This window comes from Delphinus delphis, chromosome 19 (assembly GCF_949987515.2).
Source record: "Delphinus delphis chromosome 19, mDelDel1.2, whole genome shotgun sequence".
Lineage (NCBI taxonomy): Eukaryota > Metazoa > Chordata > Mammalia > Artiodactyla > Delphinidae > Delphinus > Delphinus delphis.
In genome coordinates, this window is record NC_082701.1 from 44,856,097 (window position 1) to 44,883,186 (window position 27,090).

Sequence of the window (27,090 nt, forward strand, 5' to 3'; positions counted from 1 at the left end):
GTCTGCACCTCTATGATCAGAAGTGGCACTCAGCTATCAGATCACAGATCCCTGATATCTGGAGGACAGGGTCTTTTTTGCCCACCCCATCTTATATGAGTCTTGTGCAAGCTACACCAGGAACATGTGCACAGCTGCCTACCATGTGGCTGAGGGGGAGGGATGGATAGCTACTAAGAGCTAAGAGCTGAAATTGACCACAATTTACCCTCCAGTTCTTCCTCTAGTAGTTGCAGGCCTTCAACAGACTCCAGAGTTCGAAAATAGTTAAGTCAGACAGATTCTGCCAGGTCAATTTGTTGTCGAGATAGAGAGCCAGATTCCTGGGGCTTCCTACTCCACTATCTTCCCAGAATCCTCTCCCAGCAGTAATAGGTATTTGACACTTTATTAGTCTCTGGAGTTTTATACTATAAAAAAACAACTTTTCAAAAACTTACTTTGGCAAAGTCAAGAATTGAGGGGTAATTGCTTTCTGTTTTTTTTTTTTTAATACCCTGAAGAATAACATCTGGGGGGGAAAAGTAAAATTATTAAAAGAAAAAAACCAAGTAAAATTATTTACCTAGCTTTAATAGATATACCTAATTTCATTATGTCTGCAATAATTAGTTTGCTTTTCATGTCAGATTTAAGAGGAATGCCTATTGTAGCTACCAGAAGCAGAACATGTCAGATAAATATAAAATAGAATCTGTGAATACATTCTTCAGAAACACAGAGTACTTCAGGGAAGTGAAAATTCTTACTCTTGTTGAGTGGCTAGGAAAAGAACCTTTCAAAGTGTGCACTTGCCAATTTAAAGGGGCTACTCCATGCAGTGGCAGAACTCAAGAGGATGAGAGGATAGCTCACTACATCCCCTGGTGGCCACATCAAAATATTTATAAATAGCTGAAAGTTCTCTGGATCAGAATAGTAACCCATATGGTGGGAGGTGGAGATTCAGACTTCAGGAGGGCCAAAAGCAAAAGATGAAGAGCTTCACTATCATCAGTTAGAGACGGTTCTTAAATACATGGAAAGCTCTACTTTTGTAAATCAATCAATCACATACACACATATATTCTGCTATAAGTTCAATAAAAGGCCTCTCCATGAAATATTAATATCATCATTCTGTTTCTTAAAATAGAAAAGTGAGGTGAGGGGGGCATCTTACTATCAAATGGCTCTGAAAAAAAAGTTCCTTGTACGGTATCAGCAATTTTTCTATGAGATTGCTTCAAAATTTAAAAATATACATGAGGATAAATTATCAGTTCATATTTACAGCAGACTTTTCCTCTTTACCACTTTTTTTTTTAAATTTTAAGTAGAATACTCTTATTCTCTAGGTTAACAAATTCTTTAACTAGAACATATACTCAGGTAGAAGTACATCTGTTTTCCTTCCACAGCCTAAAGATGGGCAATGTAGTATTTACTGTCATTATGATATTTAAATCCATACAAAAATTATTTCACTAAATAGGCTGAAATTAAATGAAGTCATATCTCAAGAGAACCTGACGAAGTACCAAAGAGAGATCTGGAAGAAAGAGTTGGCCACAAAATGAATGCATTAGTAACACAGTACCATTGTGAAATTATATCTTACACAAAGACATGCCCTGATTCCATGTTTTCTTTCAGCTGTCTTCAAGCTGTTTCCACTTGACTACTGCCCTGTTGCTTCACATGTTCAAAGGTGAACTCTTCATATGTGTTCACAGAAGTTCTCTTTTTCAACTATATCATTTCTAGTAAAGATATCAACCAATATTCTATTCTCTTTCATTCATTCATTCATTAAACAAGCACTTACTGAGTGGCAACTACAGGCTAATTGCTGTGGATACTGAGATAAAAGACACAGTCCCTGTCCTCATGCTGCTGTCAGTTGGAGGTGATTGCCCACCTCTAGCCATTTGCCTGCAACAGCTTCCTGAGTCATTTTCCTGCCTCCTCTCATACTGCATAACACTGCCAGACTCTTTTCTGGCATTCATGCCATTCTTCTAGACAAAGATCTATCAAATCAAAACTCCTCTGCTCTTAAGATATAGACAATTGTCTTCTTATTGTCCCTGGAACACATTAGCACCTACTTCCAGACTTCTGGGGATATCCTCCCACTCTCCCCATCCTCCTATATTTGGAATGCTCTTCTTCTGTTCTCCTATCTAATCCCATTCGTTCAAGACCCAACTCTTCCCAGGATATTTTCTGATACTCCTCTGGCCCACACTACTTGCTCTCTCTCTTCCCCACCTGCAACAAAACTTTCATTGTTAGGTTTGAAGTACTTAAGAGAAAATAACATGTTTTCAAAGGTGCAGAACTTTTTCAGTAGATGGTAAGTAATTCTTTATGTCTATGAAAAACTGAAGAGGAAGAAATTACGTTCTAAAACAGGAGAGGTTTAGGGCTAAACATGAAAAATAACTACACATTCAGAGTAATTAAAAATAGTAACAAATATTATACATGTTGCTTGAGTTGAAGGGAGAAAACATAAAAACTGTTCTGAGTGGCTTAAACATTCATTTGTCTAAAAAAAGTAGTACGGGGGGTGAGTGGGATTTCTTTGAGATGTTTGAAACTATATCATTGTACAATACTATAAATTGCTGAGCCAAAAGACAATTTCCTAAAGGTTATTCTTTCTCTTTACTTTATACAATTCTTAGCTTAGAGTTGATATATACAGAAATGTGAGAATTCTACTATAATTAAAATATTTTCTAAATTTAGATCTAAGGTACTTTGTTTCCTTCCACAACTAGTCACCTTAAAAAAGATGTCTTGGGATTTCAAGATTTATTTCAATGGCATCTTTCTTTTGCTCACTTTTATTTATTATCTTGCAATTTTATTAGGTTGACTCATATGAGATAACCATTTATAAATCAACATGATTGAATATTGGTGTGTTATATGGTTTCGTTTTATAGTCACCTTCCTGGCTGTTCCCCAGTCAGCAAAGTGGGTTATGACACAAGAAGACGAAAAGCTATCAGTTCATAAATATGCAAAAGAAAAGACTGGAGGGACTTCCCTGGTGGCACAGTGGTTAAGAATCTGCCTGCCAATGCAGGGGACATGGGTTCAAGCCCTGGTCCAGGAAGATCCCACATGCCACGGAGCAACTAAGCCCGTCAGCCACAACTACTGAGCCTGTGCTCTAGAGCCCGCGCTCTAGAGCCCGCGAGCCACAACTACTGAGCCCACGTGCCACAACTACTGAAGCCCACATGCCTAGAGCCCATACTCTGCAACAAGAGAAGCCACTGCAATGAGAAGCCCGCAAACTGCAACAAAGCCCGCTCGCTACAACTAGAGAAAGCCTGTGTGCAGCAACTAAGACCCAACGCAGCCAAAAATAAATAAATTTATAAAGAAAAAAAAGGAAAAGACTGGAACTGAATTTCATCCATTTATATTTTTATCAAAAAGGTAATAATACACAACCTGATTTTTAGTTCTACAATTACGTTTTTGTTTTTGTTTTGCGGTACAAGGGCCTCTCACTGTTGTGGCCTCTCCCGTTGTGAAGCCTGTGCTCCGGACGCGCAGGCTCAGCGGCCATGGCTCACGGGCCCAGCCGCTCCGCGTCATGTGGGATCTTCCTGGATCGGGGCACGAACCCGTGACCCCTGCATCGGCAGGCGGACTCTCAACCACTGCGCCACCAGGGAAGCCCAACAATTATGATTTTTTTTAATGCTTAACTCCTGGGAACAACAAAGCAGCGCCAGAATTAGATATCATGAAAAGGAGCTGGTGTGACATGAGTAGATCATTTGTTTTTTAATTATAGTAAAATACATATAACATAAAATTTGCCCTCTTAAATAACTATTTTTAAGTGTACAAGGCATGAAGTAATTCACTGTTGTTCGTTGTTCAATTATCACTACTATCCATCTCTAGAACTTTTTTCTCTTCTAAAAATGAAATTCTGTACCCATTAAATAACTCCCTATCCATCCTCCCCTATCCCCTGGCAACCAACATTCTACTTCCCATCTCTGAGAATTCGACTACAGTAGGTACCTCATATAAGTGGAATCATACAATATGTAATCCTTACGGGACTGCCTTTTTTCACTTAGCATAATGTCCTCAAGGTTCATCATAAATTGCAGGATTTCCTACTTTTTTAAGCCTGAATAATATTCCATTATATGTATATATTACATTTTGTTTATCCATTTATCTATCTATGGATACTTGGGTTGCTTCTACCCTTTGGCTAATAACGTTGCTATGAACATGGGTGCACAAATTTCTCAAGACCCTGCTTTTAGTTATTTTGAGTATATACTCAGAAAGGGAATTGCTGGATCATACGGTAATTTCTAATTTTTTCCCACACATTAACATTTATTAAATGTTTTGAGTACTATACACGATAGAATTATTGGTTAGTTATTTCTTTATTAATCAACATTTGGGATGTTTCCAAGTTTAAAAAATATGTTGCAACAAATACTCTTGGGTCCATCTCTTTGTTCTGGATTAACTTCTAAAAGTGGAAGTTCTGGGTCCAAATCCAGAATATTTTGAATTTTAATTGATACTGCTAATTTACACTCTAAAAAGGTTGTACCAATTTATAAGGCAGAAAATGCTATTTTTTTGGATACTAATAATCTAAATCTTTGCTAACACAATGGTTAAAACGTGTTTTAACTTTCACTTTTTAATTCTGTGAAGTTTAGTTTCTAACTTACTAATTTTGGTTTCTAGCAATATTCACTCTCAATTCATTACCTTTGAATTCTTAATTTTAGTGTGCTTGTTACTAGATTACTCTTTTTTTTTGTAAAGAGCAGCCAATTCTTCCATCATTGTAACATCCATGGAATCTCACTGAAGATCAGAAACAGAAAATGAGACAGAATGAAGGGAGGTTGTGAACATGAACATTCTCCAAGAAAAGGGAAGAGTACCCCCAAAAGATTCAGAGATCGTCAAGGTTGCTACTCCCACCACATGCAGAGAGTGCGAGGGCTGACAGGCAAGGCTGCCTCCACGTCAGTTTCAAAGGTGCCAGGTAGGTGGGCCCTTGCCGAACACTGCATGGGTGGTAATCCAAGGGAGCCAGAAGTGCAGGGCTGCTCAGGTGATCCCTGGAGATGACACCACCACTCCAGTGAGTCCTGAAGGCAGGACTACTTCCCCACTGGGTTTAGAAGGCACAATATCAAACCAAAGAGGATTATTCTTGAGCCTTCAGATCTAATGGGATTTGTCTCAGTAAGTTTTGGACTTACTTGGGCCCTGTCATCTTTTCTTTCCTTTCTATTTCTCCCTTTTGGAATGGGAATGTCTAGCCTATGCCTGTCCTACCATTGTATTTTAAAGTGTATAATTAATCTGATTCCACAGGTTCATAGCTGGAGAGGAATTTTGCCGCAAGTCTCACCCATATCTTATTTAGATGATATTTAAGGATTTTTTTTTTTTTTTTTTGCGGTACGTGGGCCTCTCACTGTTGTGGCCTCTCCCGTTGCGGAGCACAGGCTCCGGACGCACAGGCTCTGGACGCACAGGCTCAGCGGCCATGGCTCACGGGCCCACCCGCTCCACGGCATGTGGGATCTTCCTGGACCGGGGCACGAACCTATGTCCCCTGCACCGGCAGGCGGACTCTCAACTACTGCGCCACCAGGGAAGCCCATTTAGATGATATTTAGATAAGACTTTGGACTTTAGAGTTGATGCTAGAATGAGTTAAGACCTTTGGGGCTGTTGGGATGTGATGAATATATTTTGTATGTGAGAAGGAGATGAATTTTGGGGGGCATGGGTGTAATGTTATGGACTAAATGTTTATGTGCCCCCCAAGTCTGTATGCTGAAGTCAACCTCCAATGTGATGATATTTGGAGATGGGAACCTTTGGGAGGAAATTAGGGTTAGATGATGTCATGAGGGTGTGGCCAACATGATAGGATTAGTGTACATTCAAGAAGAGGAAGAGAGCAGAGCACCCTCTCTCTTACAACCATGTGAGGACTCAGCAAGAAAGCAGCTGTCTACAAGCCAGGAAGAGGGTTCTCATCAGGAAGCAAATCTGCCAGCACATTGATCTTGGACTACTAGCTTCCAGAACCGTGAGAAACAAATGTCTGAAATTTAAGCCACTCAATCTATGGTATTTTGTTATAGGAGCCCAAGCTGACTAAGACAGGTTGTTTGTTTTTTTCTTGCTGAGTTGTAAAAGAGTTCTTTTTATATTCTGGATATTAATCCCTTATTAGCTACATGATTTGCAAATATCTTCTCCCATTCTGTGGGTTGCCTTTTCACTCTGTTGTTGTGTCCTTTGATGCACAGAAGTTTTAAATTTTGATGCAGTCTAATTTATCTATTTTTGTTTGTTTTTGCCTGTGAACATTGGTTTTTAAAGGTAGCATAGTTTGAGCTAATTATACTAAAAGATTACTTTTAACTTATGACTTTCCCAATAAATGACATTTGGTTAAAATAAGAGATTAATGCAACATCTTTTTTTATTACCTGGAATTGGTATTAGTTTCAATGATATACTGTTTTTATGGTTCTTAATGGTTTGACAATTCAGTGCTATGAATAAGAAAATAGACTTGCATTGCCTCATCATTATGTAATTTTGGGGGACAATTACCCCAGTAAACGCATAAAGAAATTAACCCAGAGATCTTTAAATCTGCCCTAACAGAAAATTTAAGAATCCTTTGGAATCCTTTTTCATTCTAATGGGAATAAGGTTATGATGTCTCTGGTAAACAATGAGCTAAAATTTCTTCTAGGTTTCTGTCTCGTAGTCCTATGCAAAAGAATGACACTTCACTGTCAGATCTTCCCTAAGAGACAGTGAGAAATTAAGCTTTAAGCCTAAATTTTTGTAATAAGGCAGGAAAAATATTGCCAATAACCTCAGTTACTGATGAAAAGAAACTATTTTTATACTAAGCTGTGGTTTACACAAGCGAGGTATATATATATATCAACAAATACACGATAATTTATCATTAAGGAAGCATGCCCTTTAGCCAGCTTCTCCACAATGAACACATTTATTGTATCCGTTCTCAGTATCATCTAGTGATTGAGTTCAGAGGACACAAATTTGGTAGCATTTAAATGACCATCTAGAACTTACCAAGACTATTTCTTGTGGGAGGGAGTTGATTAAAAAAAAAAACATTTTATTTCACAGACATTTAAACAAATATTTTTAAAAGGCACTTATTTCTTACAAAAGATGTACCCTATTGTGTCACAGTATAATAATGTTTATAACAGGAAAGTTGAATTCCATGCAATCTTGAGAAATTAAAATATCATATAATATAGTTTGTTGCATACAACATTGACATTGCTATTACAGACTTTCAAAGTTCTAAGGATTTCAGTGAATTCTGAACTATTGAATCTTTAATACTACCATAAAAAATTTTAAAGAAGATAACAGAAATGTTATTATATATGTCCTAGATGTCTCTCATAATTTTTTTCTTTTAATGGCAGCAGGTATTGGTATCCTTATAACATGCCCACTATTCCATGAGAGGGAGAAAAAAAGTTTCCTTGTATTTTAAAAGATTGGGTAAGTTACTTAGTATATTCTTTGTATTGAGGAAGTGAAATATTAACCAATCTGTAAAAATTGCCAAAACGTATCAAAATGAATGACAAAAATAAGTATAAAACCAAAGGCTGAAATGTTCCTTAGTTGACATTTTCCTAAAAGGTAAGGAAATTTGCTTTTTTATTACCCAAGACAGTTCTAGAGACTTGGGTCAAAGCTGGGCCAATACTGGCCTTTCTGCATTAAAAAAAGAGAAATCTACCACTTAATTAGTTACTTTATTTACTGAGGTATAACTGACGTACAACATTATATTAGTTTCAGGTGCACAACATAATGCAGTCTACCATTTAAAATCTTTCTGAGTCAGTAACTGGATTCTTAATTTTTTTTTTTTTTTTGGCTGCATTGGGCCTTGGTTGCTGGGCATGGGCTTTCCTCTAGTTGTGGTGAGCGAGGGCTACTCCTCGTTGCAGTGCGAGGGCTTCTCATTGTGGTGCATTCTCTTGCTGCGGAGCACCGGCTCTAGGCACGTGGGCTTCAGTAGTTGCAGCACACGGGCTCAGTAGTTGTGGCTCACAGGCTCTAGAGTGCAGGCTCAGTAGTTGTGGCGCATGGGCTTAGTTGCTCCGCGGCATGTGGGATCTCCCCGGACCAGGGCTCAAACCCACGTCCCCTGCATTGGCAGGCAGATTCTCAACCACTGTGCCACCAGGGAAGTCCCAGTAACTGAATTCTTAAAGTAATTCCATTTTGAGAGACCAACTAAGCATCTTGGAAAACGAGGATCAACTAATATGACAAGACTGAGAAAGAATTAGAGAAAACACACTAACTACAGAATACTATAGGATGTAATGAACAAACATACCTCCTGGGCTGTGATCGGCATTCCTCCTCCCCACTGTCTGCCTCCTGTATAGACAGAAAAATGAGAAAAAAAACTTTAAAATCTGAGGTCTCATATCATAATACCAACAATGTAATTTTACTAAGCTTTACTTGTAGGAATATCTCATTGATGCCGTGTACTTAAACTAAATTCTCTCCATAAAAAGTGACTTCAACCAATCCAGGGAGTTGATATATATCAACATAATTTACTCCTGGAGGAAACTTTCACAATAGTCTACAAATTTTTTTAATAACAAAGTGCTCATAATTAAAAGAATTACCTCTGAAAACCAACTGAAGACGCTATGTTACTGTTATGTTACTTAAAATTAAAATGAGTGGGTATTCTGACTTTCACCAACAAATCTCATCAAGATGGTCTATTAATGATTCTGATCCCCAAAGAACCACCTAAACAATGAACACCATCTTGCAAAGTGCTCATGATCACGTCACCATTACCTTAATGGCTACTACTTATTGAGTATTTATAACATGCCAGGTGCCTTGCTCAACACTTTAAGTACATTGTCCAACTTATTCTTTATAAACTCAGGTTGACGGTACCCTAGTTACACTGATTCTAACACATACACATAAATTGGGATAAATTTACAATCAATGTGACTAAAAAGCATTGAATCATAGTTTAATTGCAATATTTATTTTTTTTAGTGGCACATAAAGTAACTGAGGGTGTTATGGCAATTTAGGCTCAATTAAATATGAATATTTTACAGAAACTGAAATTCACAGAAAGGAAAGAAGTTGCTCAAGGAAACTCATGTAGTAAAGCTAGAATTAAAACTGATAAAATACTGCCTCCCCACACATTGAAAAAGCATATCATTCACCCCTGCCTAACCTAGGTTAGGAATTATTATATGTTAAGATACGATACAGATCTTCATGGAGACAAGAATAGCAACATGAAGGAAAGTGAGAAAAGATGAGATAATTAATGATAGTGAGGTGCGAACTTTTTCTTTAAGTTTGTTCTCTGACATTTTATATTTGCACTCTGGTCACTTTTGCCCTATTTGGCAAACACAAAAATAGGAGGAGCAAAACAATCTCAAACAATACATGTACTGTCTGCCGATAAGTCACCTACATTTTCGAGTTTATGGAACCATCCCCATTCACCTCTACATCATTCTACCTCCATTCCTGGGCAGCCACAGCCAGCTCTATAACTTTTATTCCCATTTCATTTTCATTATTGATTTCAGGTATGCCCATTATCTTGCACAAAGGGAAGAAGACAGCAAAGATCCTACCCTCGGAGGGAGGACAGGGGAGGTGTCATGGTATATTACACTCTGCCTACAGGGGAAGTTTTAGGTTCAGAAGTATGCCCTTTAGGAAGTGAAAAGAATGGTGCTAAAATGAAAAGAACCGATCGTCTCTACAGTCAATAGTCAGAACCTGGAAAGTTTGCAAGAATGAAAATGAGAAGACTCATAAGCAAAGATAAATGTTAGATTTTGGAGCCCAAGGGAACTGTAATAAATAGAAATGATTTCCTGGAATCTCATTTAACAAATTATTCTTCATTATTGTTATCAGTGGTTAATAGATCTCTACTTCTGATGTATTCTTCTCATTTTTTAATTGTATGAAAAATTATATGACAATAGATATATTTAAAATACATGTAAATTATAAGGCACAATAATAAAATGAATACCTGTGAACAACATTCTACTTAAAAGCTAGAATAGTACCAATACCTTTGCATTTACCTGTGTGCTTATTTCCTATCTCCCATTCTTATCCTTCGCCCAAGATGTGAGTACTATCTTGAATTTTAAAAAAAATATTTATTTATTTATTTATTTTGTGGTACGTGGGCCTCTCACTGTTGTGACCTCTCCCGTTGCGGAGCACAGGCTCCAGACGTGCAGGCTCAGCGGCCATGGCTCACGGGCCCAGCCGCTCCACGGCATGTGGGATCTTCCCGGACCGGGGCACGAACCCGTGTCCCCTGCATCGGCAGGCAGACTCTCTAACACTGCGCCACCAGGGAAGCCCTTATTTATTTATTTATTTGGCTGCCCCGGGGCTTAGTTGCAGGACGTGGGATCTTCATTGCCCTGTGCGGGATCTTATGTTGCGGCATGCAGGATCTTTAGTTGTGGCATGCGGGATCTAGTTCCCTGACCAGGGATTGAACCCGGGTCCCCTGCATTGGGAGCGCAGAGTCTTAACCACTGGACCACCAGGGAAGTCCCACTATCTTGAATTTTAAGTTTATAATTTTCTTGCTTTCATTTTACTATAAAAAATTTCATACATACAGAAAAGCTGAAACATCTTATAGTGAACATGTGTATCCACCATCTGGATTCTACCAGTAACATTTTTTTATATTTGCGTTATCACTTCTCTATTCATCTTTCTGCCTCACTGATCAATCCATCTTATTCTTCCGTTGCATTTCAAAGTAGTTTACAGTGTACTTGCCCTTAAATGCACATAATTAGAATGCGGTATTACAGTTCTTTCTTTTCTTTTAAGGTAAAATGTATATACAATGAAATAAATGCACAAATCTTAAGTGCACCATTCAATGAGTTTTGACAAATGTATGTATCTGTGTAACTCAAACTTTTACCAAGAAATGCAACATTTCTATCAGCTCAGAAATTTCTCTCATTTAATACCTGGCACAACCTAGAGGCAGCCACTGTTCTTACTTTTCTTCCGCCACAATTTTTTTCCATCAAAAATTAGTATATAGCATATGACTCCATTTAAATGGTTTCCCTGTTCACATAAATAGAATCATATAGTATGTACTCTTTTGTGTGTGGCTTCTTTCACTCAGCATAATGTTTTTGAGATTCACCTATGCTGTTGTATGTAAAAGGAGTTCATTCCTTTTTATTCCTGAGGATTCCATTGTATGAATATACCACAGTTTGTTTATTCATCTCCTATTGATATATATACCCTGGATGTTTGAGTTTTTGCCTATTATGAATAAAACTTTTACATAAGCATTCTTTGCTGTTTTTTTGGTGGACATGTGCTTTTGGTTTTTTGTAGGTCATGGAACACATGCACGTGTAATTTTAGAGAAAATTACCAGGGCTTCCAAAGTGCTTATACCACTTTACATGCTTATCAACAATGTGTGAGAGTTGTAACTGAAGTCTAATTGGAAATTTTTTTCTCCTATAGTTACTGTGTTCTATGTCTTCAGAAACCTTTGCCTACCCTTTAGTCACAAAGATACTCTATAATATTTTCTTATTAAAACCTTTATGGTTTTATGTATAAGGTCTATGATCTATCCTGAATAAATATTTGTATGTGGTGTGAGATGGGGTGGAGGCTCTTTTTTTTCCCCATATCGATTTCAAGTTTTCAAGCACATTTATTGAAAAGACTTCCCTTTCTCCATTTGATAACTTGGCTCCATGTAAAAAATCAAATGACAGTGTAAGTGAGGTCTACTTCTGGGTTCTTTATTCTGTTCCATTGATCTATTTGTCATTCTTTATGCCAGTACTATATCTTTATTACTATAGCTCATAGTAAGTTTTGAAAGAAATATAAATCCTTTAACTTGATTCTTGTTTTTCAGGATACCTTTATCTTCTAGTAAGACATTTTATCTTGAAATCTACTTTATCTAATATTAACATAGCTATTCCAGACTTATGCTCACTGATTGCAAGGTATATTTTTCAATCTCTTTATAACTTAAAGAATGTCTTTTATAGACAGAATGTAGTTGGATCTTGCTTTATTTTACCCATTGTGACAATCTTTGCCTTTTAATTGTAGTGGTTAGTCCTTAACATTTAATGTAATTACTGATATAGTTAGTAACATGGTAGAACCAAATCCATTTATTTTCTGTTTGTCCCCTATACCTTTATACCTCTGTTTCTCCTTTTTCTGTCTTATTTTGTATTATTTGAATATTTTTTAGAATTTCATTTTAATTTACATATTGGTTCTTTGCATTATTTTTTATTCCACTATTAAAAAAATTACATGATGTCTATATTGTTAAACAATATATTATTTAGTTTTGATTGTTTGGGGGCTTTAAAAATTGTATTACATTTATGCAGTCTTCCCAATATGTTTATTATTTTTTTATTTTTTGTCACACATACACACTGTATTTTATTTTTACACCAATATGTTTTTTAAAAACTAAATATTATGCTAATAAGATTCATCCACTTATTACCTATAGCTACAGTTCATTCATTTTTTTGCTGGGGTAAAAGACCGCATTATAGGAATATATCAAAGTTTACCCATTCGACTCAGATAGATTGGACTGTTCCTGTTTTTGGTGACATCAACCATGCTGCTACAACTTCCTTGAAATGTCTTTTGGTCTACATGCACAAGGGTGTCAATGGGATATAGGTACACCTAAGGTACCTAGGAGTAGAAATGCAGAGTCACAGAATAACTAAAGGTACAAGTTTACCAGGTAGTGACAAATTATTTCCTAAAGTAGTTGTGCCAATCGATACTCTCACCAGGAAGGAGTGAGAGTTTCAGTTGTGCTAAATCCTAGCCAACACTTAAAATCATCAGATGTTTTCTTTTTCTTTTTTGCCAATCTAGTGTTATATGTATCTCACCATGGTCTTAATTTGCTGTGCCTTGACTACTAGTAAGGTTGAGTACCCTTTTAGATGTTTATGGGCTATTACTAACTTAATATCCTTTCCCTCATACATAAAATGAGCTGACCAAAAAGAGATAATTCAAATTATTTTCAGCTTTTTTGGTAGATTTTTCTACCTATGAGAATTGTGATGAGAAATAAAAAGCAAAAATACCCTTGATGTTTCCTTAGAGGCCACAAACAGCTAAAACCAGTTACATCTATAGAGGTAAACTAACATCTATTTTACACTACTATGGGCCAGGTACTTTATATGTTATTTTATTTAATGTGCACCACAACCCTATGCAGCTTGCTAAAGGTCACAATGCCAATAAATGCCACGTGGAGTCATGATTTGAACTCAGGTCTACATTTCTGCTATAACCAGCTGCTTCTTAACTAAGAATCTGCATTTGGTACCTATACCCCGGGACAGTGGTTAGGAAGGGAACTGCAGAAAAAAGCATAACTTTTCTCATGGCTTATAATAAAGTAATATCCTTTGTCACCTTTCTTCTATGACTTCTACACTTTAAAATAGTGCCAAAGGAGTGGAAATTCCTTTGGCCCACAAAAAAAGCAAGTCAGAGAAGTGTTTCTAACACAAGATACCCACATGACTTTTTTTTCTTTCTTTCTTAGATTAATATTACAATAGTCAGGCCAATGAATGATTTGCTTCCCTTTCATCTTACTTGGAAAAAGAGATTTAGAAAACAAAAACAAAAACAACTCAGTATGTCAAGGCATTATAGGCCTAAGGTAAAGTGGATTTTTTTTTAATGAAGAGTGTTGATTATGCTTATTTCAATGGAATTCACTGCCAAAAACGCAAAGATACAACATTGCTTATTCAGCAAGATTAATTACCAGATAATACAGTTATCTTGAATAGTGGCATTTAAATGGTAGGTAAAGGGAGAATGCTTACCATTCTATTGTAACAAGTGCATACACCAGACCATATATAACCACCTACCTTGTCAAGTAACTTCACATATTGTTAGTTAAAAAAAAAGAAAAAGAAAAAAGGAATGCCAGTAGTCAACATGCTCAGAACATTAGAAATCACAAGGAGAAAAGTGTAGAGATAAACATTAGTTTCTTCTTAGTAAACAGAGTAATTTCTGATGTATAAGGAGAACTAATTAATTAAATGATTAAATATATGTTTGTTGACTTTTTTTAATATTCCAGAGTCCTATTGTTAAGTAGTTTTTATTTAAAGAATATAATTTCTTCTTGATGTTCTTAAGAAAAATTTGACCTATAAACAATATGGTGTGAGATTCTGAATGTGCATTTAATTTTAGGGTATTCAGAAAACACTGACTCAAAAAGACACATGCACCCCAATGTTCATAGCAGCATTATTTACAATAGCCAAGATATGGCAGCAATCTAAGTGTCCATCAACAGATGAATGGATAAAGAAGATGTGGCATGTATATATATATATATATAAAATAGAATATTACTCAGCCATAAAAAAGAATGAAATTCTGCCATTTGCAACAACATGGATGAACCTAGAGGGTATTATGCTCAGTGAAATAAGTTAGAGAAAGACAAATATTCTATGTTATCACTTATATATGGAATCTAAAAAATAAAATAAACAAATGTTTGTAACAAAACAGAAACACACTCATAGATATAGGGTACAAACTGGTGGTTACCAGTGGAGGTGGGGGAAGGGGGTGGGTAAGATAGGTGTATGGGATTGAGAGATACAAACTACTATGTATAATAAGTAAAAAGGATATATTATACAGCACAGGGAAATATAGCCATTATTTTGTAATAACTTTAAGTGAAGTATAATCTATAAAAATATTGAATCACTAATGTGGTACACCTGAAACTAATATAATATTGTAAATCAACTATACTTCAATTAAAAAATAAAATACATAATTTTAGGGTACTCGGGAACCATTAAGTATGAATTGAAAAATTAATGTATTCTTATTAATCTATTTAATACCTGAGCATAAAAGCAGGTAACTAAGTAAAAGATGTTTGGAAAAAACGTAAGCACCCAAGTCATATTTGCTGAGAAGTAGGCTGGAAGTGCTGCCAGCCTTGAAAAACACCAGGCTAGGTAGGTGTTAAGCAATAATTTCCCAAGCTTTATTGTTGCAAGATTCTTTACACTCTCCATACACTCCAATCCAAGTGGACTCATTCATCAGTTTTCAAAAGCAACTATTAACTTCCTTTGTCTGTGCTGTTTCATCATCCTGGAAGGCCCCTCTCCCCTCTCCTATATCCTTCCCTAGCATTCAAAGCTGGTTTCAAAAGCCAGTAGTTCATGGTATTTCTTCTATCACCTTACTGATAGGCTGTCTGCCTCCCTCCAAACCTGACCGTCACTGTGCATGTTTCCTGTGGCACTACCGAGATCTGTTTCTGGGTTACCACTGGGTTCTTGTTTTATGTTCCATTATCAGACTGTAATCTGCCTTATTTTCCCTTTGCATCTCACTCTGCGTTTAGCACAATGCCCTAGGTGCAGATGGAACTCGATAAAGAGTTGAATGAATGCGTGATTAGAGCGGTGAACTAAAACCATGTGAACACTTGGAGCTAATTGGCTGTGCATTCTCAGCTAGTGAGGACTATGCCAGTTATGTTTTCTCCTTAGCCGGTTAAAAGAATAGTTTTTGTTGCTCAGGAGTTAGCCTGTGACGAAGATCTGGAAGTAATACCTTAGGTTTTCCCTTTGGTTAAACAGACAGAATCATTCACTTGCTCTCATTTATGTATTCATTCACTCATTCAACACTAACTGACTACCTATTATGTGTTAGGTACTAGGCACCAGGAATTAAAATTAAGCAAAACTGCCCTTATCCTTGGATAGTTCACATTGTATTAGGGGAGACGGTTCCATAAGCCAAAAAATTATAATGATATGTCATTTGGCTTACAGCAGCGGATATTCAAAATGCTATAGAAACAACAGAGGAGGAAATGACTAACTGTGGGGCTTGGATATGCTTCATAGAAGTTAATTTTCAGGCTGGGCTTGAATTAGTGGGTTTGTGTTGGATGGAAAATAGAAGGAAAGAGTATTTCAGGCAGAAACGTTGGCAAAAGGAACAGAAAGAGGAGTAAGAGTCTGGACATTTAGGGAATGGTGAGCAGCTATGAATTGCTGGAGCAAAGGTACGGGTATTGGGGGTTAAGGCTATCAAGTAATATTGATGTTACGAGTCCATAAAGGTAGGAATATTGAGATAACAGTCCTATGATCACAAAAAGTGGTTGTGGATTATCCATTAACTGGACTTCAGATTATCCATCAGTCACTTCTGCCCCTGGGAGAAAATTAATACTGGGAGGTGTCTGTCAGACAGGATAAAGTAATCTGGTAGTCTTCCTAAGAATGGACGTGAGCTTCGAAATCAGAAGAGTCCTGCTTCTGGCTTTTGGAAGAAGCAAACAGGCTTAGGAGGAAGTAAAGGCACCATTTTGCCACTTGGTTACTGGTAAGAGAAGGCTTAGATTCTCTCCTAGAAACAAGAGACAAAGAAGATGGGGATGGAACCAGCAGTTTGGGTTATCCATTGCTTAATAACAAACTACTAATTTATTATATTTCATGATTTCATGGGTCAGAAATTCAAGCAGTACTTAGCTAGGCAATTCTTCTGCTCCACATGGCATTGCTAAAGGTCAGTCAGTGCTACTCAGGTGGTATTTAGCTAGAAGGTGGGCCAGTAGTCAGGGTCCAGGCAGCTTTACTCACATGTCTGACATCTCAGCCTGGAAAACTGGAAAGCGGGGCTCAAGTGGAAAGTCAACTAGAACACCTATGGATTGGGCCTTCTCAAAGTCCATTGTGGCCTCAGGGTTGGTCTTTTCGCATGGAGGCTTAGAACTCCAAAAGGCTAGGCTCAGAGCTGGCACAGTGTCACTTCTGCCATGCTCTGTTGGTGTATTAAAGAAGTCTAGCCCAGGTTCAAGGGGAGGGGAATTAGACACTATCTCTCAGTGGGAGAAATAGCAAAGAATCTGCAGCCATCTTTAATCAACTCTACCAATTCTGGTGACCAGCTAGTAAGTATGTAGGCAAGAGAGTTAATGAAGTAGAACTTCTAAAGACTAGGGCCATAGAGATATCCAGGAGAGTAAAGAATAAAGAAGATGATTCTTATGTCAGTACAAGATGCACTGAAGGCCACAGGGATACTTTTATAGGCTGGTGTCTATAACGAAGTGTCCTCCCATTTGGAAGGCTGAAGATCAGAAAGGACCTGCAAGTGTGGTCACACACACACTCTACTGTCCAGGACCAGAATGAATAACCTGGGCACTCACATCTGAGAAGCTGGTCTGTAAGAAGGTCAGACACCATCAAATCAGCAGTCCCAATATAATTTGACTTTGTTTCAAAGTCTAGCTTAAATTGAGGTAAATAGTACTTGCTGGTATTAGGAACCAAAACAGAGAGTCAATCTAGTCATATTTTAGAGAGATGTAACATGCATTAAAGTAAAATATGGAAGCCAGAATACAGTGCAATACTTATTACCGACATCAAAGCCACACCATGCTCTCACGACAGGGTTTAAGAAGCCCTAAATAAACTTTCTTGCCCATGATTTCAAGCAGTAGAAAACTTCTGTGAGACACCTACTATTTCTCAAGTGTTTCCTTTGAATTCCTTTCAAATACAAATATGTATGAAACACAGTTGGAATGGTTAATGAGGTACTTCCTCAGTGATGAGAAAAACAGCTTGATTAGAATGTGACTTCAATAACTCTGAAGAACACCAAGTCTTTGGTCAACAGCTAGTTTAAGACGTATCACAGTCCAGTCACTGCCCACTAGAAAACCCGAGCTCTGGGTGTAGAGCTGTTATTGGATGCCTTTTGTTTACAATCCTTATTCCACTTAAACATTTTATTTAAGATATGTGACTTAACCCACCCACTTGCCATAATTAGAGAGTTGCTAGACTGTCTTTTCTACCACAGAGATCCAACTCCTTGAGGCTACTTGGTTTTAAAAAGCAACTAGTCTGAATCTGTCACATCTGACAAGCATGCAATATGGAAACTTCATAGGTCACTGGTTCTTAACTCTGGCTCCATTCAAACCCTTTTTAATAACAAAAATCTCCAGGCCTCATGCCTACAGGCTTTTATTCTTTAGCTCTGAGGTGAAGCCAGTGGTGTGCTAGAGCCAACTGCTAGATTTTTAGGGATCTTATGAGACTCACATTGGTAGCTTGAAATTAGCCATGCTAGGAGTATTTACCAGGGAAGTCAGCAAATGCTACAAAGCAGCCCTTACCCAGAAAACAGGTTTTTGAACATTTACCAGCACACCATGAGGTGTGGGGCCCAAGGATCTGCACATTTTAAAAGCTCCTGATAACTGACAAGCAGTTAAGATTGAAAACATTTGTATTTAAGGTCTGGAAAAACATCAAAAAGCTCAGAGTACACAGAGCTACTCCTCCTCCAGATAACTGTGCTAGGTGCCAGGGAGATCAGTGACGATGGGAACTCAGCTCTCCAGAAAGATCTTACGTCTCCCTTCCTAGACAGTAAGCTCTGTAAGAGCAGGACTATGTTTGCATAGTGGCAGTCATACAGAAGATGCTCCGTAGGTATTAGATTAATTAATAAGTATTGCCCAAGGTATGGTAACCAGTAAGTGGCAAAATTGGGAATACACCTTAGGTTAACTCAGTATATCATGTGCCCCATCTCCATTCAATTATTGGTCATATCCTTGGTTTGTCAATCCAAAATGAGGGCTTAAACATGGAATAGAGAGCAAGCAGCATCCGTCATAAGATAATAAGACTCTGCCTGTGTGCCACTCCATAATTTAAAGTCTTTTCATGACTATTATCTCATTTGAGCCAACCTAGGATAAATGCAGCACAGGTATGATTAATACTTATTTTTCAGCTGAAGAAACTGCCTCATGAAAGTGAGATAATTTGCTCAAAGTAACCTAAGAGTAAGGAGCAGTCAGGATTCTGTCTGAGAAGGGCAAATATACCTTCTACTGAAACAAACTGCTCCTCTTGCTTAAAGGAATACTCCAGGTACACCAATAGGGGCCTAAGACCTTGTCTATATCTCCCTGTCCAGATTCTGTTTCCTTCTATTAAAGTGAAATTCCACATCCCACTCTCTGAAGACCTCACACTTGGTCCATTTCCTTCATTGTAGCCTGAGGCCTCAATACGGACATATGGTCTTATGTTCAGCCAGGACATGGTGGTACAACTGTACTAATTGTTTACACACTGAAATACCGAATGGTAAAGAGTGGTTGCCTAGAGCCCCTCTGAATGTTTCACGATCCAGCAACAATGGGGTTAATGCCTGGTAGAGTAGAGGACCTCCAGGTCTTACTCCTGCCTATTCTGATTGGTTGATAGCTGTGCCATATTGCTAAATATTCTGAATATCACCTCTACCCATGGCAACATCTTTACTGTTCTCTAACCTTTGGTTTAAAATTCTTGACTCTGATCTTAGCTTCACCTTGGAGATAGTGCCTCACTATCTGGAGATAGTGTCTCTTGTTTGTGTGTCCTGCTAGCTACACCCCACTTGCTTAGCTTGGCTTCTGGTTTTATTACTGGTCCTCTGCTATACATGATTAGCATTCCTCCACAAGGAATTTAAACTATAAAAAGCATTGATAACACCTGGGGGAGGCTAAGTACAATCCACGTATGAAGAGTCTTTTAATATTAAATCTTTGAATTGTTTATGGATATAAAGAATTAGACTATGATCAACCAAAGTTTAAGTTGAAACATTATTCAGAAATAAGGTCAAAGAACACATGCAGAAAGATAATGAAGCAACACTGATTACTTACCAAATATTACTAAACTAACAGCATGATTATTTTCAAATTTCCAGTCATTTTCAAACTAAGGAGTTGATAAATACCGTCACTGGTTCTGACCAAAAAGAAAATAGAATATTTAAAACAGATGTACTGCTGTCAGTTTTGATTAGGGGGAAATTCATTGCTTTTTTGTTAATATTTATATTTAAATCTAGACAATTAGCTTTTCAGCCATAAACAGGGGAAAAGATAGAGGCAGGATGCTCAATATCTTTGAATGGCAAATAAATAATCAACATATTCATTTAGAGCTGCTAGAGTCCACCAGAGACAAAAAGAAATACAAGACAGTACTATGCTCAAGGAGCTTATCTGCCTGAAGAGATAAGGCTGTTATATTTGAAAAGTTGATCCAACAAATACAGTGTAAATTTATGGCACAGGAAGTATATTGCATAGGAGTTCAGAAGTGAGAACACTGTGGGTACAGTGTTCACAGGAACAAGAGAGCTTTGAATCCAGTCTTGAAGGAAGAGGAAGATCTGAAGAGGCACAGAGGCTGACAGAGCATTTGAGACATGAACAAAAAGGAAAGGACAGTGGGAATATGTCTGACACACTGGGGTGGTGGTGAACTGACCAGTTGAGTTGAAACCCAGGGCTTGCCTTGAGGTAAGCTGCAAAGATAAGTTGCAGAAGGCAGGGGTCTAGACCTGATCCTAGGGGGAAGCCAGGGAGGGGATTTATCAGCATCTTAGAAAGTAGAATAAAATTATAAATATGTTGCTTTTGTGGTAATAAAAAATTGTTTAAGGAAACAGAGGCTAAAATTGGAAAGCCAATTGAGAAAACTTAGGTATTTTTCCTAAAGCCGGGAGACACTGGTTAATTTAACCACATATCTCCACTAGAGGGCAGACAATTCAAAGGTTACACTGTGATGGAACTGGAGAAACAGTGCATCCACAGAAAACTAACACTAAGAGTAAACACCATACGTTGTTGCTTAAAGACCATTTTCAGTGCCTTCAGCCCTGGAAAGAGCCTTTAGTTAGCAGATAAATCTTTCACAGGTTAGCTTTATGTGGTATAAAATGTGTCTTAATTGCAAAATGGACTGGTGGAAAAGTTATACTTTGGGAATCTGGCTTGGCTGACAGACACATGTGCTTATACATGACAAGCATACTTTGGAATGCCAACAGTAGCACTCATCACTGGCTAATTTACCTCAATCTTCCCCACCCATCTCAGGCACATCCTAACCACCACTCAAGACACAGCCTAACAATGTGTATACCACCTGGACCATGATTTCAATCTGGGTTCTCCTTTTGGTCAACTGGGGAGATGCTTGGTCCTAAGGGCTCATAACCCTTTAAAGTCAGAGTAACGTGAGGCCAGCAGACAGAGGTCCTTCTATGTGCATTTGTCTTAGTAGGCTGAGGAGCTGTCATACAGGGGTGTTGGCGGGAGTCCCTCAGGTCTCACTAACTGGGACACAGCACCAATATTAACATCTAAATAAAAGGACTGAGAATTCCATCACACATTCAGATGCTAAAATAGACCTGCAAAGTACTATAAACACTTTTTCTGTTTTTTTCTCTTACAAAATGTCTCTCGTTAAAGGTGCAAGGGCAATTTTCGATTTAGTAGGTTGACTTTCTGCCATTAGCTGGAAGTAGCTTTGACCAATGGTGACCAGTGCTCATATCACAAGAATTTTCTTTTCCCCTGGAAAATGACAACATTTAATTTCAGATATCAGGTACTTCAAATGCAGGTGAATTGTGCTATTCTAAAATTCTTACAGTATTTCCAACAAGCTAGGCCACCTTATCTCTTAGACTTTGCCATATTCTTCTCTCTGCCTGGTACACTTCATTCCCGTCTTTGCTTGCCTACTTCTTCTCATCCTTCAGATTGTAGCTTAGGTGTCCCCTTATCCAGAGGCTTTCCCTGATGCCTCTACACTGAGGCATATTTCGAGAGTATCAATTTTTTGTGTGTGTGTTACGCAGGCCTCTCACTGCTGTGGCCTCTCCCGCTGCGGAGCACAGGCTCCGGACACGCAGGCTCAGCAGCCATGGCTCACGGGCCCAGCCGCTCCGCAGCATGTGTGATCTTCCTGGACTAGGGCACGAACCCGTGTCCCCTGCATCAGCAGGCGGACTCTCAACCACTGCGCCACCAGGGAAGCCCCCGAGAGTATCAATTTTACTTGATGCGAAGTAATATTTTTATAGCAACAGAGATACAGATACATAAAAATGTGCATGAAATTTAAAGTAAATCATAAGAACTCAAATACATTTCAGTCTTGTAATAAGCTCCTTTAAACTTTATATATCCACACTGCCAGGGGTTCCGCATTCACACTGTTCTGCTGTTAGAGCAATTTCTCGTGCAAAGGTTTGAGGAGCACTGCAGAGGACTGCTGTATGTAACTCTGAAGTTAAGCTTGTGCCTAATATTGAAAAATTAAGATAGAAGTTAAATTTGGGGGGGTATGGTAGTTAATAAATACGAAGAGAAGATCAGGTGCTTATGACTCCTTGGACTAATCCCTAAGACTACAGGCATGTCATTAACTTTATCTGGCTTCCATAAACAAAAGACAAAAAAACAGAAGTTCAGAAAAAGCTGATTCAGCACTTAAACAAACCAACAAACAAACGCAAAGCCTCCAAACTTACTTGAAGTGAAACATAGGTATTGAAAAGAAGGAAAAAATATGAAGTTATAAATCAGAGTATGATCTAATTCCTAATATAGGTTAGGCCTAGCTAGTGATCCTTGCTAACACACTGAACATCATAAAGAAACCAATTATTAGGTCTTCCACAGTTAAAACACTCCTTGCTTTTCTTTATTAATGGAAATAAATGACAGAGAAAAAAGTAATTGGCAATTTAATGCAGGAAGATTTTAATTACACTCACAGTCACCATTAACCTTGACAACCCACCAACTAACATGTAACAAGACAGTACCTCCCCCACTAATATTAGTCTAACTAAAACTTCATGAATACCTTCATGAGAAAGGTAAAATCTTATGAGAAGCATGCAATCATCTGAATTTCCCTCCAACGGTTGAAAATCAGCATCATGTGTTGTCAATATATAGACTAACTCACCTCAGAAGCTTCTCAGTTACTCCCTCTTTTAAGTATTATTTTTCTTTAACTACGTCCACATGTCTCGTTTTCTCCTGTAACCTCACTTTTACTTCCCTAAGGCTCCTTCCTATCTACTATTCCCTTCCATTTCGCACAAACCTCAAGTTCTCTCGTTGGTCTTCTTTTTACTTTTATATCTTGAGATAACTTAAGAAAGTATTTATGCTCTAAATTTTGGGAAAATACTGATGCATTTCCCCCTGCCACCCTCCCACCAATTAACAGTCTAAGACAGAAGAAACTGTTATAACCAACTTTTCAATGCAATACTTTTCTTCTGCCATCCTCAGGGAGATCAGAATACAACTCACCAGTGATGCTTAAGGTCATTAGAATCTGACAAGTAACTACAGGAAGCCTATAATGATATAGTCAGATTATTTTGCTAATTATCCTATGTTATCTATTAGTAATGTACTCTTTGATCTAGATTTTCCCCCTAAAACTGAACAGAACTAGGGAAGGGAGAAAAAAAGGTAAACATAAAAGGCAAGATGAGTATACAGTAACTGACAGGAAGCCCTCTCCCCTATTTATAGATTCTAACATAAATAAGCTTAACTATGAAAGCATCTATCCTCATTTTCATTGGTTAAATATTTCTTCTTGAGAAACTAGTACAGACCCGATAGGAAGTTGGCTGAATGTGTAAATTCAAAGAATCAATAAAAGGTACCAATAATTGCATAAAAATGCAATTCCTGTAAGCAAAGGTTAAGTATAAAAAGGCATTCCACAGATAATATCCTGGTCAGTAAATACCTCTGAGCAACTACCAGGAAATATTTATTACTTGCCTAATTTCCTAGAACCATAACCTTCCTGATAAACAATGTCTTGAACACCGCATGAAAAGAATAACCAAGGCTACTAAGTGTTGGTAAAACGAAACATTACACACTGCTATTTCATATAACTTGAACAGAGTCAACTGAAACTACAGAATAAAATAGTAGCTATAAAGTGTGCTGTAGATTAAAAAAAAAAACCTCTCAACCTAATAAAGTGAATTGAGATGGCAAACAAAATGCTTTCATGTCATGTTTTCACTTCGATAAAGGAAGCAATCAAACCATCACATAAGCATAACTAAAACTGCAACTACCAATAGCTGGGAGGTAAAATAGTACCACCGGTATTTACCACACATACACAGACAGCATGCCCCAGGTCCCAGAAATTATGCTGTCTGCAGTAAAAATCCTAACTCCCTTCTAGAAGTTATTCCTCAAAGCTTCCTTTCGTTCCTCATCACTGGTTTACTGAATAAAACAAATTTAAATAAAACATTTCTACTGATTGTCTGATATAAGGCTGCCCTGGAGACTACCTCAACCAGAGGCCATGAATGTAGACTTTAGATTTCAAATTATAAGGAAGCCTATTGGAAAACTAGTAAATAAACAAATAAATAAATAAAAATTAAAAAAGGTTTTAATTGTTATGAAATTCAGTTTAGATTAAACTCAGCCCCTTGCCACCTCTCTCTTCCCAGGGGTCCTTGGATTGTGCAGCAATTTTTGCCTTTGTTACTTAGGGGAACCATCAACCATGAGAACTCTGGCACTTTCGCTTTTCTTCTGTACCACCTACAAGCATCTGAAAGAGTCCATTCAGAATTCCAAACCATTTCAAATTATTCTTAGCACCATGTCCCACGGAAATGCCTCAGTCAAAAACATATTACGCTTTGACTCTCTTTCATCAAAGACTTGGTTCCTGCTTCTTAGGAGGAAAAATCATGAAAAATCCTAAAGTCTCTGATCTTCCTCAACTGGGTATGAGCTCTCCTTTCCTAAAAGTCCCGTCCTTTCTTCTCGTATTTCTCTTCTTCCTTGAATTATAATTACATGTAATCACATCTTATCCTGATTAAGAGTAAAGCACCTAATAGATACTCTATAAATATTTATTGGATGAGTGAGTCACTGGAACAAATAAATTATAAAAAAAATGTTTCTAGGTAAGGAAAGGAAAAATGAGTAAACTGGACTTCAAAATAATGAAAAACCATGGAGGGGGAAAATTGTGATCCACTATATAGAAAAAAAGAATTGGAAAAACAAAAACTAACCAGTCAACCAAGCCAATAATAACCAAAAGGATATCTAAATGTGTTATACCTAATAAGCCTTGGAATTCATGATCATAAGAGACTGGAAACAAGAGCTAAATAATAACCTGGGTCAAATTTGTAGCTAAGGGCAAAGCCCACACTTAATATAATCACAGAACCAGAATCACCGAGGCCCTCTTAAAAAACGCTGCTACCTCCCTGTATACTAGCCTAACCGTTCAGCATCTCCAGTGATATGTGACCTACCAGCTCAGTCACCTGAGACTGGCAACTAGTTAACATAAAGTGCTGCACTTCCTCAATCTCATTAAATTCAGCAAATTTTAAGTCATGTATATTTCTAGATATGAAAAGCTTTTGTTAAAATGATGTCATATAATCACTGAAGAAAAACTTCATATGAGCCAGGTACTCTTACTTTCCTCTCTACCGATCCTGGTTTCTTCCAATCCTCATTCCCATAAAAGCACATTTTAATGTACAATGCATAGCTCTTGGCTTTGCGAAAATCAACCTGGCTCTAATTCTGCCTGACGATCACAGTGGGATCTAGGTTGGCCATACTTACCACTAATAAAATGGGCTAATCTTGAATAGCTAATCACATTTGCAAAGTGATCGCAATCATATTGTGCTGTTATGTTGGTATTAATGGTGAGCTGAAATTTCTGCTTACAGAATCAAGAGTCTGGGACATGAGTAAGCTTGATCTCTTTCTCTCAAAGGACTATTTTTATCAGGCTTCCTCTGAAACTTTTAAAAAGTGCCATAGAATCATTGTGAAAAAATTAAATACTTTAGTTCTACTCCACTGAAAACTAAAATGAAAAATATTTTCTATACAGATGAAACGCAGATTATAATTAATAAAATTTATGCATTATAAAAAATAAGCTGACTTGTTGGGAAGGTGAAGTTGCTTTCATCAAACATACAGGTCTTTAAGACATTTCGTGGGATATATTAAAATAAGCAACAGTTTCATATTTTAAAAAGGGGCATTAGGAATGTTAACTTCATGACATTTTCATTAAAAAATGAAAAGAGGTGCATTTTGAACACATATGATTACAAAATCACAGTAGAGTTTCCAGAGCCATCTAAGCAGGTACTTTCCTCACTCTACGAAGAATCTGACACCTTGCATTAGGCCAATGACTATATATGCCTTCCTCACATTCCTCAGGCTCTACCACCCCCATACTGGGCCGCCCCTCTGGCTTCCCACAGTGACTCCCTGCTTACCATACACACAGGCTCAAACAACCAGCTCCAGGGCACCTCCCTCATGTTGATGCCCCCTCACCTCGCTTGGGCTCCAATATCCCACCCACACTGGGCCTCAGTGCCCACCTGAAGATACCTACCATGCTTAGTCCTATCTAATGGCTTTTGGATTGAATTGTTAGAGAAGGAGAAGAAGGGTGTTTTATCTTTCAGTGCTTCGGTTATAAATACAAATAAAGACAACCACATTTATCTAACACATATTTATTCAACTTCAACTATATACGTACGAGGCACTATAATAGGTCCAGTGGGACTATGTAGCCCTCCAAGAGCTTCTCTTCTCTCTGAGGAGCCCACAATATCTCTACTTATTACTCAGGATGTTTTCCAATCTCAAGTAATAAAAAAAAAAAATCCATCAAAAAGTGGCTTAAGGGACTTCCCTGGTGGCACAGTGGTTAAGAATCCTTCTGCCAATGGAGGGGACATGGGTTCGAGCTCTGGTCCGGGAAGATCCCACATGCCTGGAGCAACAAAGCCCGTGCGCCACAACTACTGAGCCCACGTGCCACAACTACTGAAGCCTGCACACCTAGAGCCCGTGCTCTGCAACAAGAGAAGCCACCGCAATGAGAAGCCCGTGCACCACAACGAAGAGTAGCC

At 37.8% G+C, this 27,090-nt stretch overlaps 1 protein-coding gene across 1 annotated transcript in view; it reads right to left on the reverse strand.

The window, feature by feature from the left end:
- SSH2 (slingshot protein phosphatase 2) overlaps window positions 1-27,090 on the reverse strand; it is a 245,163-nt gene that overhangs the window by 136,476 nt on the left and 81,597 nt on the right. The window contains exon 4 of the mRNA XM_059997044.1: window positions 8,435-8,478. Coding sequence (XP_059853027.1) covers window positions 8,435-8,478 — 44 coding nt within the window. The remainder of the gene's footprint in view (window positions 1-8,434; window positions 8,479-27,090) is intronic.